The 13,936-nt window shown below is 46.6% G+C and overlaps 1 protein-coding gene across 1 annotated transcript; it reads right to left on the bottom strand.

Moving 5' to 3' along the window:
• Positions 1-1,343: 1,343 nt before the first annotated feature.
• On the bottom strand, positions 1,344-13,617 carry LOC309375126 (uncharacterized protein). Its single transcript, XM_081920609.1, has 7 exons — positions 13,459-13,617; positions 9,368-9,481; positions 8,204-8,350; positions 7,095-7,238; positions 6,563-6,697; positions 3,537-3,695; positions 1,344-2,820 (listed from the first exon to the last, which is right to left on the bottom strand). Exons 1-7 carry the CDS (start codon positions 13,505-13,507, stop codon positions 1,403-1,405), a joined length of 2,166 nt encoding a protein of 721 aa, XP_081776735.1. The 5' UTR covers positions 13,508-13,617; the 3' UTR covers positions 1,344-1,402.
• Positions 13,618-13,936: the final 319 nt, after the last annotated feature.

The raw sequence follows: 13,936 nt of genomic DNA, 5'->3' as shown, positions 1-13,936 counted from the left end.
TTAGAAAGGAAGCTGTGAGATCGCCCTAGAACTTTTGCATGTACAAACAGTACTGAAAGCAAGATCGTGTCAGACTGCCCTGGTAGTATCCTGAGCACAAGTCATCATGAATGCAGAATTTAAAAAAAATCATATTAAAGCCCCCCCCCCCAATGGAATATGGATGTTCCTCTCCATTTGTTGTATTTTGCAATTAGCCTTCACAATGCCTAGATGGGACTGAATTGACCGTGGAGCTCAGAGTCACCTTCCTGAGCTTGGAGGAGCCCTGAGTTTTGCTGATGACCTACTGAGCTTTGCTCTGTGCATCTGGAATATATATATATAATTGTAAAAAAAATAAACATCCCATTGTAGATTTCCTAATAAATACAGTGTGTGTCAATGTGTGCTTGCAGCTGCCCATAGCTGCACATTATTGGCACAGCTGAGTGAACTGTACAAACCTCACTAGCAGCATATGAAAACAAACAGACCTACCGATATGTTATGGGTTAACTGCTATACTTGTGTATCCTGTTGGTTATGTGGAATATATACTTCTCTAACTACATGTTAATATGGCACCCCACCTCCCGAATCAGTCCAGGAGGAGTTAACAGCTCAGTCTGAATATAAGCAAGACTCTTCTTTTGGCCAAGGGTCTTGTAGGGTATATGAAACACACGGAGCCTCATCCCATTTTTCCTAGCAGGAGGGAGCAAGATGCCATTTGTTTTATTCATTTGTGCATATTCTCTCACACATCCATGCATACTTTCATGCAAAAACAAGCATTCCAAATTTTATTCTGGATTACATTTCTCCTTTAAACCCTGTGTGGGTTTGAATGTTCTTTTACGAAAGGAAATGGCACCAGATAAAGGGGTGGACGGCCATACTCCAGTGCTTTTTTCTGGGGGGGGGGACACAGGGGTCCCCCTAAACATTTTGTGAATCTAACGGAAGAAGAAACTATTTTTTTTTTTAAAAAATAGTTTCTTCACTAGCACATTGCTACCTCTGATGATGGCCTCATTTCCTGTCACAGTGTTCCCTGAGTCTCAGACAGAAGCGAGTGTTTCATGTGTGAAGTAGGAGTTGGAATCTGGCATGGTGATTGGTCAGTTTCATTGTTACCACCTCCGATGGCAGCTTCATTTCTGTTCCCGGTGTTTCCTGAGTCTCAGACGGAACCTCATGCCAGTGTGGAAGTTACTGTGAGCTGACAGCTGTATAATATGAGGTAATCCACGTTCTTTGTACTTTTGTCCATTTACTGTATTTATTTCCCCCTATTTGAACTATAAAATGGTGGTTTTCTTGAGTCAAAATGAGAGTATCCCGAAAGATTTTTTTCCAGAAAAAAAGCATTGTCTAAAACAAATCAACAGACCTAACCCCAATCCCAGCCTCTGTGGGTTCAATGCAACAGGGCAGCCAACAGGAGAGTGAAACAGAAGAGGCCCAAGTTGGAGACAACGCCCAAAGCCCCATTGTCAAGGCTGCCTTTCCCCCCTGCATTGAGCTCTGGCTGCTTAGCATCACTGAACAACGAAGGTTCGGGGTTCTTGGTGGCAGTGTCTTCCACGCCTCGGCTCTCAGCTCCAGGTGCGGATGCCAGGTTCACTCCGGGTCGGCTTTGGGGCCCAGGCCGCTTGCATGGGATCTTCTTCTTGGGGCGTGGAGTGCCAGCTGCCGCTCCAGAAACGAGGACTGCTCCAGCAGGACTGCTGGTGGCTGCTGGTGCGTTGGCAGTGATCACAACAGGGGCACCCGCCTCCACCTTTCCTCCCGTGGTGGAGCCACTGGTGGCATGGCCTGGCTGGGGAGTGCTACCGTCAACGGTGACGTGCTCGCCACTGGCATCTCCGTGATTGCCACCGACGGCAAAGGTTTCACTGCCAGTAGTAGCATGGCCAGTGTGGTCCACATTGGTGTTTCCTGTGGGACCGGCAGCAGGAGAGTGAGCAGACCCATGTGGCCGGGTTTCACTTTCGTAGAACACACCTGAAGGGTGAGAGGCGGCCGAACCTTCACGGTTTGCCTCCTTACCAGCCATGAACTGCTGCCCGGTGCTGGTGGCCTCTTCTTCTGCCTCACATTCTTCATACTCATCATCGTCATCGTTGGAAGCTGCCACGACCATGTTGCCGGCGCTTGTTTCTGAGGAGGAAGAGGAGGTGGTGGTAGCAGTGGCAGAAGTGGCATTCTTCTTGGGGACCACGACGGGCACCAGCACAACAACACTGCCATGATTGCCAGAAGAGGTGGCGTTGATGCCGGCGTTGCTCTCGTCCAAGTTTGTGGCAGCTGAGGAACTGCCAGCTGCCATGTCCTCAGAGTCTGTGGTGCCCGCGGGGGAGATGGTGTGGCCCTCTGTGTGATCGCCAACGATATTCTCATTGATGACGTGTTCACCTGCAGTTGTTGAGTGGTTACGGTCGCCTTCATTGACCAAAGACTCACTCCCTTCCTTCTCATTGACCTTGTAGGCAGTCTCATTATCGACATGACTCCCGGGAGACAGGTCTGCACCAGCGGGGATGTGGGCTACCGCGACGCTGTCTTCATCCTCATCATCGTAGATGCAGTCAGGATTTGGTGCAGCGCCAGATGGCGTGGGGGTGGCACACTCTGCCACCGTTGTGGTGTCAGCACTGTCTGCAGGGACTATGCGCTGCGTCACCACGCCGTCCACGATGCGGTCATTGCAGAGGTTGCCTTGGCAACACATGACGTCGGCGTTGTCCAGCTCTTGTACCAAAGCCAGGAGAGAGCTCTGGCACATGGCTGGGGAGGCACAGCCTTTGAAGGTCACTAGGCCCAAATCCCTACCAGCTGCAGGTGAAGAAAAGAAAAGAAAAGGGAACAGCGACAATTAGTCAAAAGGGTTTATTGCTCCCTACAAGGCTGTTGTGGTTACTCTCCCCGGGCAAGTGTGAACTGCAGCCCTTGTCGCACACCTTAAATCTCATATGACATGTGGCTGGAAAACGATTTGGAGAGCTCCTACAATTTCTTTTAGAGTGACTTAACCTTTGCGGGTGGGTTTTGGTGCCCAGTGCATGCGACAGAACTTGCACACTAATCTCCTGAAACTAAAGCACCTCATTCTTTTGGTGTACCTAAACATTCAGCTCTGCAGCACATGGAGCAACAACTCAGAGTTTTTCTTGTGCACCTTCTCCAGAGTGGCCCTAGGGGCCGATCCTCAGTGTCTGACTCACCCCCCTTGCACTCTTTTGGACTGTAGTCAATGCAAAGGGTTGAAAAGATTTCTTCCCAGTGACTAAAAAGTTCCCATTTTATGTTGGTTAGGCAGCTCTCAGATGCTGGAAACTGGGACCCTAACACAGAAAGAGTAACAAGTCTTCAACCCCCACCCGACCTCAGACTACTACACCTTTGGATACGAGGGGGAGGCAAGTGTCCTGCCCACTTTTGACCTTGGTTTTGCTGTTTCTGGAAGGAATGTGGACTTTCAAAAAAATGCTTGCCTCCTCTGCCTAACCAGGATGGTACCGGTAACTTAAGTCTCGCAGATCAACACTCACCTTTACGGCTGTTGCCAACCCCTTCCAAGCACATGTTGTGGATGCCTGTGCATTGCACCTTGGAGATTGATTTTTTGGAGCACCCGGACCCAGAGCCGTTGTCATCCACACAGCTATAGCATTCTAGCCCGTTCGTTGCCTGGCTTTGGACATGAAGATCTGGAAGGAGAGAGAAAAGTGAAAGAAACAGCCATGAGGCATGCCTGCGTCGTAACAACCAGGAATCCTCCTGCCATTTGCACAAGCAGCAGGTCATGGACTGGACCTGCTTCCAGCTACAAGGAGTGTGTGCTATTTCCTTGCTGCAAGAGCAGACCTGGCTGCCTGTTTTCTACCAGACCAAGCTCTTGAGTCGATTCACAAAGCCCTAAACAATGGGCACAGAGTACCTAAAAGACTGCCTGATTCCTTTGTCAGTTTGCATTTCTTAGTGCAGAAGAAATCTTTCCTATTCTGAGTAATTCAAGAGGGTTCTGGAAGCTTCTCTGTGTGAAAGAAACAAGCAGAAGGTTCATGATGTTTAGGTTATCCCTTCAGAGAAGCTGAGTACAGCTGGCTGAAACTGGTTCTGTTATCTCTTCTTCAAGGTCATGATGATCCTGGGTTTTACTTTCTCTATCTATCTCTCTTCCTTCTGGTGTGGTGTTCTGTATATAGCATTACGATTTAGTCCTATTATAAGTTATTGTAAGTTTAAGTTAAGTCTGCTGCAACTGGACTTCTTATGGACACTGCCAATCCTGAATGTATTGGATTTGTGACCATTATGCTCATTTGCTTTCAGTAGCAGTAAAGCTCTGCTGGATGAAATACAGTTGCCTCTGGTCTATTTTTCTGGGAATCCTGCAATGTGTTTAAGTTTTTACTCTGCTAACTATACATTGAAGTTCTGCTGTGGATCAATGCTGAGTAGAATTCAATGAGTAGAATTTATGCTGTTTCTGGATCACCAAGATCCTCTAATGGAGCAGGCATGCAGCTGCAGTTTGGCTGACCTTTGCCACTGACCAAGACTTCTATCTTCACTAATAGAAGCCCAACAGGAGCCACCCTTGCCTTCTCTACCTGCCATGGTCCTGACAGAAATCACCAATGGATGTTCTGCCTTGTTTGGCCCAAAGAGTAGCAGTAAAGCTCTGCTGGATGAAATACATTCAAGGCTAGCTATACAAAAAACCACTAGACCAACACAGGGCGGAGGAGGTCACCTGTAGAATATACCAGTGTCCTCAGCATTTGACTGCATCCCTCATCTGTAGTCCTCTAGAAGTTGCTAGCAGCAAGATTGTTTATGTATGCTACAACAGCAGCAAGAATTTTATTAGCTCAAGTATGGAAAACAGAGAAAACGCCAACGAAGGAAGAATGGCAAGCCAAGCTTATAGACTACGCGGAACTGGCTAAGCTGACAGAGAGGATACACGAGAGAGACAATATTGATTTCAAAAAAGAGTGGGAACTATTTATAAACTATATAAAAAGACAGTATAAAGACTTGGACTCATTGGCAGGTTTTTACTAAACTTTCGCAACCATAAAAAGGCAAAGGGACCCCTGGCTGACTCTGGGGTTGCGGCGCTCATCTTGCTTTATTGGCTGAGGGAGCCGGCGTACAGCTTCCGGGTCATGTGGCCAGCATGACTAAGCCGCTTCTGGCAAACCAGAGCAGCACATGGAAACGCCGTTTACCTTCCCGCCAGAGTGGTATCTATTTATCTACTTGCACTTTGATGTGCTTTCGAACTGCTAGGTTGGCAGGAGCAGGGACCGAGCAACGGGAGCTCATCCCGTCGTGGGGATTCGAACTGCCAACCTTCTGATCAGCAAGTCCTAGGCTCTGTGGTTTAACCCACAGCGCCACCCGCGTCCCTTCGCAACTATATAAGAGGTCAAACCAGCAGGGTATAGAAATTGTTTAATAAATCAATACGGAAATACGGCGGAAGCCAAAGAGGGGGGGAGGGGAGAAACATGGATATATAAATTGCTTAATTAAGATTTGTGGAAAATTTGTTGTTATAATTTGAAAATTCAATAAAAATTATTTTTTTAAAAAAGAAGTTGCTAGGCTACAACTCCCATCAGCCCTGAGCATAGACTAGGTAGCCTGGCAGGGAAAAGGGGGGCTAGAGGGGTCTTGCTCGCTCTCTCCTAACACTGGAACTCATGGGCATCCAATGGAGCTGAACACTGGAAGATTCAGAACAGGGAAAAGAAGGTTACTTCTTCATGCAGCGCATAGTTAAACTATGGAATTCGGTCCCCCAAGAAGCAGTGATGGCCACCAAGTTGGATAGGTCTAAAAGAGGACTGTCCATGGAGTTTTCTTGGCAGGGATACTGGAGTGGCTTGCTGGTTTCTGCTCCAGGTGAGAGCTGGACCATAAAGAAGGCTGATCGCTGAAGAATTGATGCTTTTGAATTATGGTGCTGGAGGAGATTCTTGAGAGTCCCATGGACTGCAAGAAGATCCAACCTATCCATTCTGAGGGAAATCAGCCCTGAGTGCTCACTGGAAGGACAGATCCTGAAGCTGAGGCTCCAATACTTTGGCTACCTCATGAGAAGAGAAGACTCCCTGGAAAAGACCCTGCAGTTGGGAAAGATTGAGGGCCCAAGGAGAAGGGGACAACAGAGGACGAGAAGGTTGGACAGTGTTCTTGAAGCTACCAGAATGAGTCTGACCAAACAGCGGGAGGCAGTGGAAGACAGGAGTGCCTGGCATGCTCTGGTCTATGGGGTCATGAAGAGTCGGACATGACTAAACGACTAAACACAACAACACAACAAAAAAAGGACTGGAGAAATTCATGGAGGAAAAGGAAATCAATGACGACTAGCCATGATGGCTGTTCTCTACCAAGGACATCTGGAGGACACAAGGCCCCAACACCACTGTTGCAGATGCATGAGATAAGAACTGAGAGTGGCTTAGCATGCTGGGGAACCCACTGTCACAAGAAAACAATTCGATCCTATACCGTACAATTCTATATCTGATGCCCGGCTATCAAGTTTAGTAGTTACCTGGGTTGAAGGTATTGCAGAGGGCTGTTGAGCAGCAGCTGGCATGGATGGTACGGTCTGCAGAGTGGAAGCTCAAGGTCTCCTGGCACCGCGGGAGGTTGGTGCAGCCCTTCATCTTCATGTTGTCATACTGACCTGCAGGCGTAATTGACAGCGAAAGACATAAGACACCGCAGAACCCATCACGGAGGAGGGGAAGTCTATCAGTGGCTGGTGGTCATGGTGGCTACGTTCTGCCTCCATGGTCTGGGGCAGTAATGCTTCTGAACAGCAGTTCCTGGAAGCATCAGGAGGGGACAGCGCTCCCTTGTGGTTGGGTCCTGCTTGCAAGCTTCCAACAGGGCTTTGGTTGGCCACGGTGATCCAGCAGACTCTTATCCCCAGTTCTGATTTGCCAGGTGTGTCCCCTTTGTGTCTCCTCCCACATCTCCACCCATTCCTCCCATCATCACCTCCCTCTTCCGAAAAACACCTCACCTCTCTCCCTCCCTCACACATCCTGCACTGCCTACCGCCCCCCCCACCAACTCACCCAGTTTTCCGGTGACGGCAAGATCCAAACACTGGTCCTGATCCCCAGCACAGCTGATCTGAGTGCGAGAAGCTTCGGGGCACCAGGCTCCTTGGGTGGCACAGCTGTGGCAGCGCATGTGATTGACAGGGGTAGGATGGGAGACTGGGGGAAGACAGGAGGTGGGGGTTAGCATGTGCTTAGGGAGGGAGAGCACAGTGAGATGGCAAAGGAGGACAGGGGGGGTGGCATCCTATGGACAATCAGCAAAGGAACCTGGGAGTGTTTTTTATTTTAAAAAATGACTTTCTTTATTTCATTTAAATCCTACCTTTCCTCCAAGGAGCTCAAGGCAGTTAATGAACTGAACAGAGTGAAAGGTTATGAGTCACGGGGGCACAGAGATTGTGTGAATGAATTTAAGTGCTTAGCTTATATTTTCAGTTGCTATTTTGTGAATGTTTTTAATATTGTTTTATAGATTCTAAATGCCACATTGATTTGTTAACCACAACTTGCCGTAATTGTGAGGTTTAGCTTATTTTTCAATTGATGTTTTAAGGGGGTGTTATAGATTGCAACTGTTTTATTGATAATTTATTAATTATTTTATATGATGTATGCTGTATTTGCGATGTGCTATCATGTTTTATTATGATATGGTTATTTATTGATTATAAGCCACTTTGAGATTCATTTGAATGAAGAGCAGAATAGAAATACAATCCATTCATCCATCAATCAATCCCCATTCTATCCTCACAACAACCGTGAGAGGTAGGCCAGGCTGAGAGTGAGTTGACTGGCCCAAGGTGAGCTTCATAGCTGAGTGTGGTGTCGAACCCTGACCAAGGTCCTGGTCCAGCATGCTGATCACTTTGCAGGCAAGGCAAGGAATGCAAACTTCACCCTTGTCATATTTATTCATCGCATTCATACAATAGAACAAGTTCCTACACACCACAGGTGAAAATGGGTAACAATGGTAGACCTCTAGGTAACTCTCTCTTGGAAATTTCACGTATTGTCTCAATATGCTTTCAGCCTTCCTCAAAATCCAACCTCCCCCCCCCCCCAAAAAAAAAATTCAACTTGGTTTCATTTTGGGTGCCGGCAGCCATGCGACTCACCAAAGTAGGTCTCATTGTTACAGCCATCTTCAGCACAGTAGCGTGCCTGGTACGAAAGAGACATGAGGTGAGAGTTGAGGGAGATGGATTCGTGGGGAAACAGCTGGGGGGCACAGCCTTTCCTCACCGACTGAAATTCCAGGAAGCCTGGAAAGGGAAAGGAACAATGTTGTCGTTAACGCAGCATTTCACAAACTGGAACCCGAGCCCAGTTTTCCTTTTGCTGTATGAAACTCAGAGGTACGTTTCATTTCATTCCCACACTACTATATATTAGGGCAAATCCAGCAGGGGAACTCTCAGAAGTGTCTCTTTGTGAGTCAGGCTGGGCCGAGAAGGGCCCTGCCTTAAGCCTGCTATGGTCATGCACTGAGGAAGGTCTACTTGGCCTGACCATTGGGCATCACTACCACCTCCACCTCTGCTGACCCACTTCTGCTGCCCATTGACACTTCTGCAAACCATGGATTTCCCCCCAAGCTTGCCAATAGCTTGCTCTTGTTTCTCACCGCCTCTTTTCATTACAATCCTGTTGGGGGCCCATTAACAACAAGCCCCGAATATGGGGTCCTCTGCAAACCTGTTCCAAAGTTTTGCAGGTGGGCTTTTGTTTTGTTTTTTTGCAGTGAAAACCTCACATTTTGCAGCACCCCACAAACTGAGTAACTGATATGTCAAACATGGGGTTCCTACTTAACATTAATTATGAACCCCAAAGTTTGGGATTCCTGTTGGCACTCACAACTTGAGTTTTCTATTGCAAGGAGACACACACACACAGGCTCAGCTCCCAGAACAATTGGCAGGCTTCAGGATAGGCTAGTTAGTATTGTTTTCTCATGCCCCAACCTCAAATTTGCCCAGAAAGCATGGTGATGGCATGGTGATAAAGGCAAGACCTGAAACCTCAGATTTCTTCTACTACGCCCTCTAACAGCAACATGCTGCCCAACCCAACACCAAGCCCAATATGAGGAAGAGTTCTGTGAAGCTCAAAAGCTAGCTCACTGGCTTGTGACTTTATTTAGCCCCGATCACGACATTAGAACGCTGTTCTAATCTATTTTGTTTTTAGAACGAACATGCTTTTTGTGTATGGATGACCCACAGTCCTTACAAAACAAACAAGAAGTACGCATGACCACCGCTAAAAATAATACTTACCGACATAAGCCTTTCGGACAGATGTTGAGCAGCTGGCCGAAGGATCTTCACACGTCACGTTCTCTCCTAAGCAATCGTACTCACCGTGACACGTGTTGCATTGCAAGGAAAAGGCTGGAAGAGGACGGAGAGAAATTGGTCAGGTCTAAGGCTGCTTCTTCCACTCCATCCTTTAGCATCTGCGCAACAGGCAGATATTCACCAGGTGTGCTTTCCCCCAATATGGGGAGGCTTTGGGCTCACCCATACTTTTGTTTTACTTTTACTTTGATGCAGAGAGTTGAAAGGGACCACAAGGGTCATCTAGTCCAACCCCCTGCAATGCAGGAATCTCTTGCCGAATGTGGGGCTCGAACCCACAACCCGGAGATTAAGAGTCTCATGTTTGTGGGTCAAACCCTTTGCGAGGGAAAACTGTGCCTGTTGGATGCCATCTGCTGGCTGCTCAGCTGTGGAACTGAGTTACGCAACGAGGAGCACATTGGGAATATGTCATGCAGGCTCATCAGATTTTAATCTTTCTCATTACACACCACGAGTATCACTTCCACAGTTCTTTGCATAATGGATTTCACTTGCATCACATGCAGTTTAAAATAAATAAGCAAGAGTCGGCAAGCGCAAAGTGCTTATCTCTCCAAGATTTTTATTCCGGGACTGATATTGCCGTGTGTGTGTCGGTCAACAGCAGGCATTGTAATCCTTATTCGGCACCCAATGAACATCAAATGACTGCATTGAACCTCTGTGGAATGCCTTTGTGGAATGGTCTGAAAAGTGACAAGAAAATGCTATCCCAGAAAGCATGGGATAACCATTCCGCTTTATGTAAGCTCCCCACGATCAAATCAGAATGAATGCTGAATAAATAGTTGACAGGTATCTAGGTTCCCCATAAAATGGCTTCTCCTCCACACAATCCTGGGAGCTGCAATTTCTTTCTTACGGGTACTGCAAGTTGTTAGGAGACCCAAGGGTTGCTGTCCCCTGGGAAGAAGGGTATATTGTTAAACTGTTCTGGGAATTGTAGTTCTGGAGGAGGAATAAAGGTCTCTAACAACTCTCAGCATCAGTGCTATTTTTCTAGAAAAAGAGGTGCTGGAGCTCACCATGAACCCTTGTTCCCATATAATAGCAATGGCAGTTCCAGTGAGTTCCGGCTGGGGGGGGGGAGCCCTGCTTGGCACCCTTAACAAACTACAGTTCTCAGGATTATTTGGCAGAAGCCAGGACTGTTTAAAGTCATTGGTTGTGTGCATGAGTCCCCAGTTCAGTAGGACTTACTTCAGAATAAACACCCAGTGCAGGAAGATATTAAAGAGAAATTAATCCCCACATAGTGAACTTTTAACATGCAGCTTTGGAAATTTTGGGAGCAGAAACATGGCAAAGGCAGCCCCCCCCCTTCTCAATTAGTGAGGGCAGGCGTGGAGAAGGGGGGGGAACGACTCCAGATACTTAAAACCACACACACACACACCCCACCCCACACCATCCCTGACCACTAGCCATGCCAGCTGAGGTTGATGGGAGTTCTGGTCCAACAACATCTGGAAGACACCAGGTTCCTTGTTTCTGCTATAGTGGCTCCTCCCATGAGGACTAGAAACTTCGTCTCCTTTTTGTTGTTGTTGTTGTTTCAAAGATTAGGCTCCAATTTTTAAAGACAACAAGAACAAAAGAGAATAAGTTTCTGGGACACATGTTTATGGGATGCATGGAACCGCACCCCACATAATTAGCCATTCTGGTCTCCAGAATTCCTGGACCAGAGAACCAGGGAAGCCAGAGAATCACGTTGTTTGCTAATTGTCCTCTTTCCATCATAAGGTGTTTTGTAAAGTCCCTGTCCGTGGAGGAGGAGGAGGCACCTTCTGGGTGTTTATGTCAAATTTGGGACAAGTCATTCTCAGGGTGGGGCTTCCCCACGCTGCCTCCCAGTCCTCTCTCTCTCTCTCTCTCTCTCCCTCTCCTTGCTACAGAAGCTACAGAAACAGTAGGGTGGCGGGTGGATTTGGGGAAGGAATAATAATAATAATAATAATAATAATAATAATAATAATAATAATAATAATTTATTATTTGTACCCCGCCCATCTGGCTGGGTTTCCCCAGCCACTCTGGGCAGCTTCCACAAAGACCAAAAACACACTAAAATATCACACATTAAAACTGTGGGGAGTGAGAGGGAAGAAAGTGAAGGTTGCCCGGACTGAAAGATTGGGAAAGAAAAGGAAAGCTCCCAGACAAGAATTAGGAAGGTCTACCATTTTCTATGGCTAGGATTAAGCGTTGTCTTTGGCTAGAGAAAATACAAGGTATTTGTGTACTGTTTTTGTTGTTGTTGTTGTTTTGCATTTTAGTTACCTGGTTGCTGATTCTTGCCTCCCTTGTTTTTGATGCTGTTGCTGTTACAATCATCTGTATTTTATTATGTATTACTATAAGGCCTGCATAGGACTAGATTCTCCTTGGGATCTTTCCAGTTCTACAGATCATAGAATCACAGCATTATAGAGTTGGAATGATCCCGACGATCGTCTGGTCCAACCTGAATATGCAGCTGTCCCATACAGGGATCAAACCTGCAACCTTGGCGTTCTCAGCACCGTGTTCTAACCAACTGAGCTATCCCATGATTCTAACTCTTTCAGTATTTATGAGGTATAGGTATTACGTTGCATGTTGACATTTGGGTTCTATGTTGCAAACTGCCCTGTGGTCTCCAGACAAAGGGGGTCTAAAAATTTAGTTAATTAATAAGCTGCCTTAGAGTGAGACAGACCTTAGGGTCCATATTGCTCAGTATTGTCTACACTGAGTGACAGCTGCTCTCCAGGATTTCAGCTCTCCAGCTCTACCTGGAAATGCTGGGAATTGAACTTTGGACCTCCTGCATGCAAAAAAGTGCTCTGACCCCATGCTGTGGTTTTTCTGCTGTAAAGGCTGGTCCTCAATAGCACAATTAAAGAACTTTGAACTTTGCTGGAGAAGCAGGTCAGTATCAATGCAAGAAGCCTCATTTCATGATTTAGCTTGTCCAACTCATTGCTGCAGTAGCCTAGAGTGAGCTGCATCTCTTTAGCCTTGGATCATTTAGTTAGGGTTGCCAGCAGACTGGAAAAGCAACAAAGCAGTGAGGTCATAGCTCCTTAAGGGAGATTTGAATTGCAGGAATCCACGTCTGCACTAGCTACATTTCAAGCACTATTATACCACTTAAAACAGTCCTGTCTTCCCCTGCAGATCCCTGGGAGCTGTAGTTTGTGTCCAAAGTGCTGAGAGCTGTTAGGCGGCCCATATTCCTTTCATGGAGCTACCATTCCCAGAGTGGTTTAACCATCCATCCCGCTTTCCAGGTAACTCTAGGAATTTAAATGCATTTAAGTCTGGATGATGCCAAGCTCTGCTTGACTAGAACTAAACAATATCACTGGGCAACTGCTGTGGAGCCAACCGCTGTTACAGGAGCAGCTACCAAGGAAGGAATATTTTGGGCATCTCTGCATTACAGACTTACAGGACAATCCCATGCATCACTGAAATGTCTTATAGCAGGAAAAGCATGCCGAATGACGAAAAAGCGCTCGTGATCCTGCAATATCAAACCTGCTCCCAAAGATGGATGAACCATTAAGCAAAATGAGCATGTGCTAGAGTATCAAGCGGCACCACAGAAATTTTTCACTGTCAGTTTTTCCATGGACCCACAATTCTGCTTTTCAGTTTACAAATTCTGAGACAAAATTCATCTCTATTAATTAAAGCACAAAATTTGGCTGTAAACTAGTAAATAAATTGTTTGTATCATGGAATAAAGTGGAAGTATACAAAAACAAACATTATTTTCCATCTTACCATAGGTTTCCTTTCGAGAAATAAAAATATATTTTACATTTTATTATTGTTTATGTTTTAAAACAGATATATATGGGGGCAACCGAAACCTTTTAAGTGCTTGGGGCCTCTAAAGGTCTTAATCTGGCCTTGCCTGCAGCACTGAAAGCTGAACTAAAAGTGTGCATTCTGCAACATAAAAATTAATAATAATAACAGCAATAGTAATTCCTATCAATCCATCTTTAGTTTACCTTGGTAGAAGAGAGCAGGTAGCAGCAAAATTGCCCAAGTCTTGGTCATCTTGAAACAGCTCTAAGCTCCTTGCTGTGTCCTGGGCCCCTGTCTCTGACCTGCTGCCTGGCGCTGCCTTTAATAACCTCCTAAATACTCCCACCCAATCCTGCCCTTCCGTAAGGACCAGCCCCAAACAAAGGTGCCACTTTGAATTCCCAATTGGTCTCCGGCTGGCCTCTTCTGCTTTCACAATGGCTGGGAGGGGACAGTGAACATGAGGGTTGCCAGCCACGTGAGCAAAAAGCGTGGCACCAGAGGACACAGAGGACACGTTGGACCGGACCCACCTGGTATCAAGGTGAGTCACAGGCCAGGATTTCAGGAGGAGATGTTTGGAGCATCCCAAAGGATGGATGGGAAGGCGGGGATGTGTCAGGCTTCAGGAATCCAGCCAGTCTGGTTGGGATGGGAGGGAAAGCTGGAGGAAAGGATACA

This window comes from Podarcis melisellensis, assembly GCF_964234715.1.
Source record: "Podarcis melisellensis genome assembly, chromosome: 8".
NCBI classification, from domain to species: domain Eukaryota; kingdom Metazoa; phylum Chordata; class Lepidosauria; order Squamata; family Lacertidae; genus Podarcis; species Podarcis melisellensis.
This window is presented reverse-complemented; position numbering and strand designations above follow the sequence as displayed.

Excerpts from the sequence above, each read along its gene's own strand:
- LOC309375126 (XM_081920609.1), bottom strand. The coding sequence starts at position 13,507 with ATGACCAAGACTTGGGCAATTTTGCTGCTACCTGCTCTCTTCTACCAA. Across the intron at positions 8,351-9,367 it reads TGTCCGAAAGGCTTATGTCG|GCTTCCTGGAATTTCAGTCG; the intron begins GTAAGTATTATT and ends TTCCCTTTCCAG. Across the intron at positions 6,698-7,094 it reads TGCCGTCACCGGAAAACTGG|GTCAGTATGACAACATGAAG; the intron begins GTGAGTTGGTGG and ends TTACGCCTGCAG.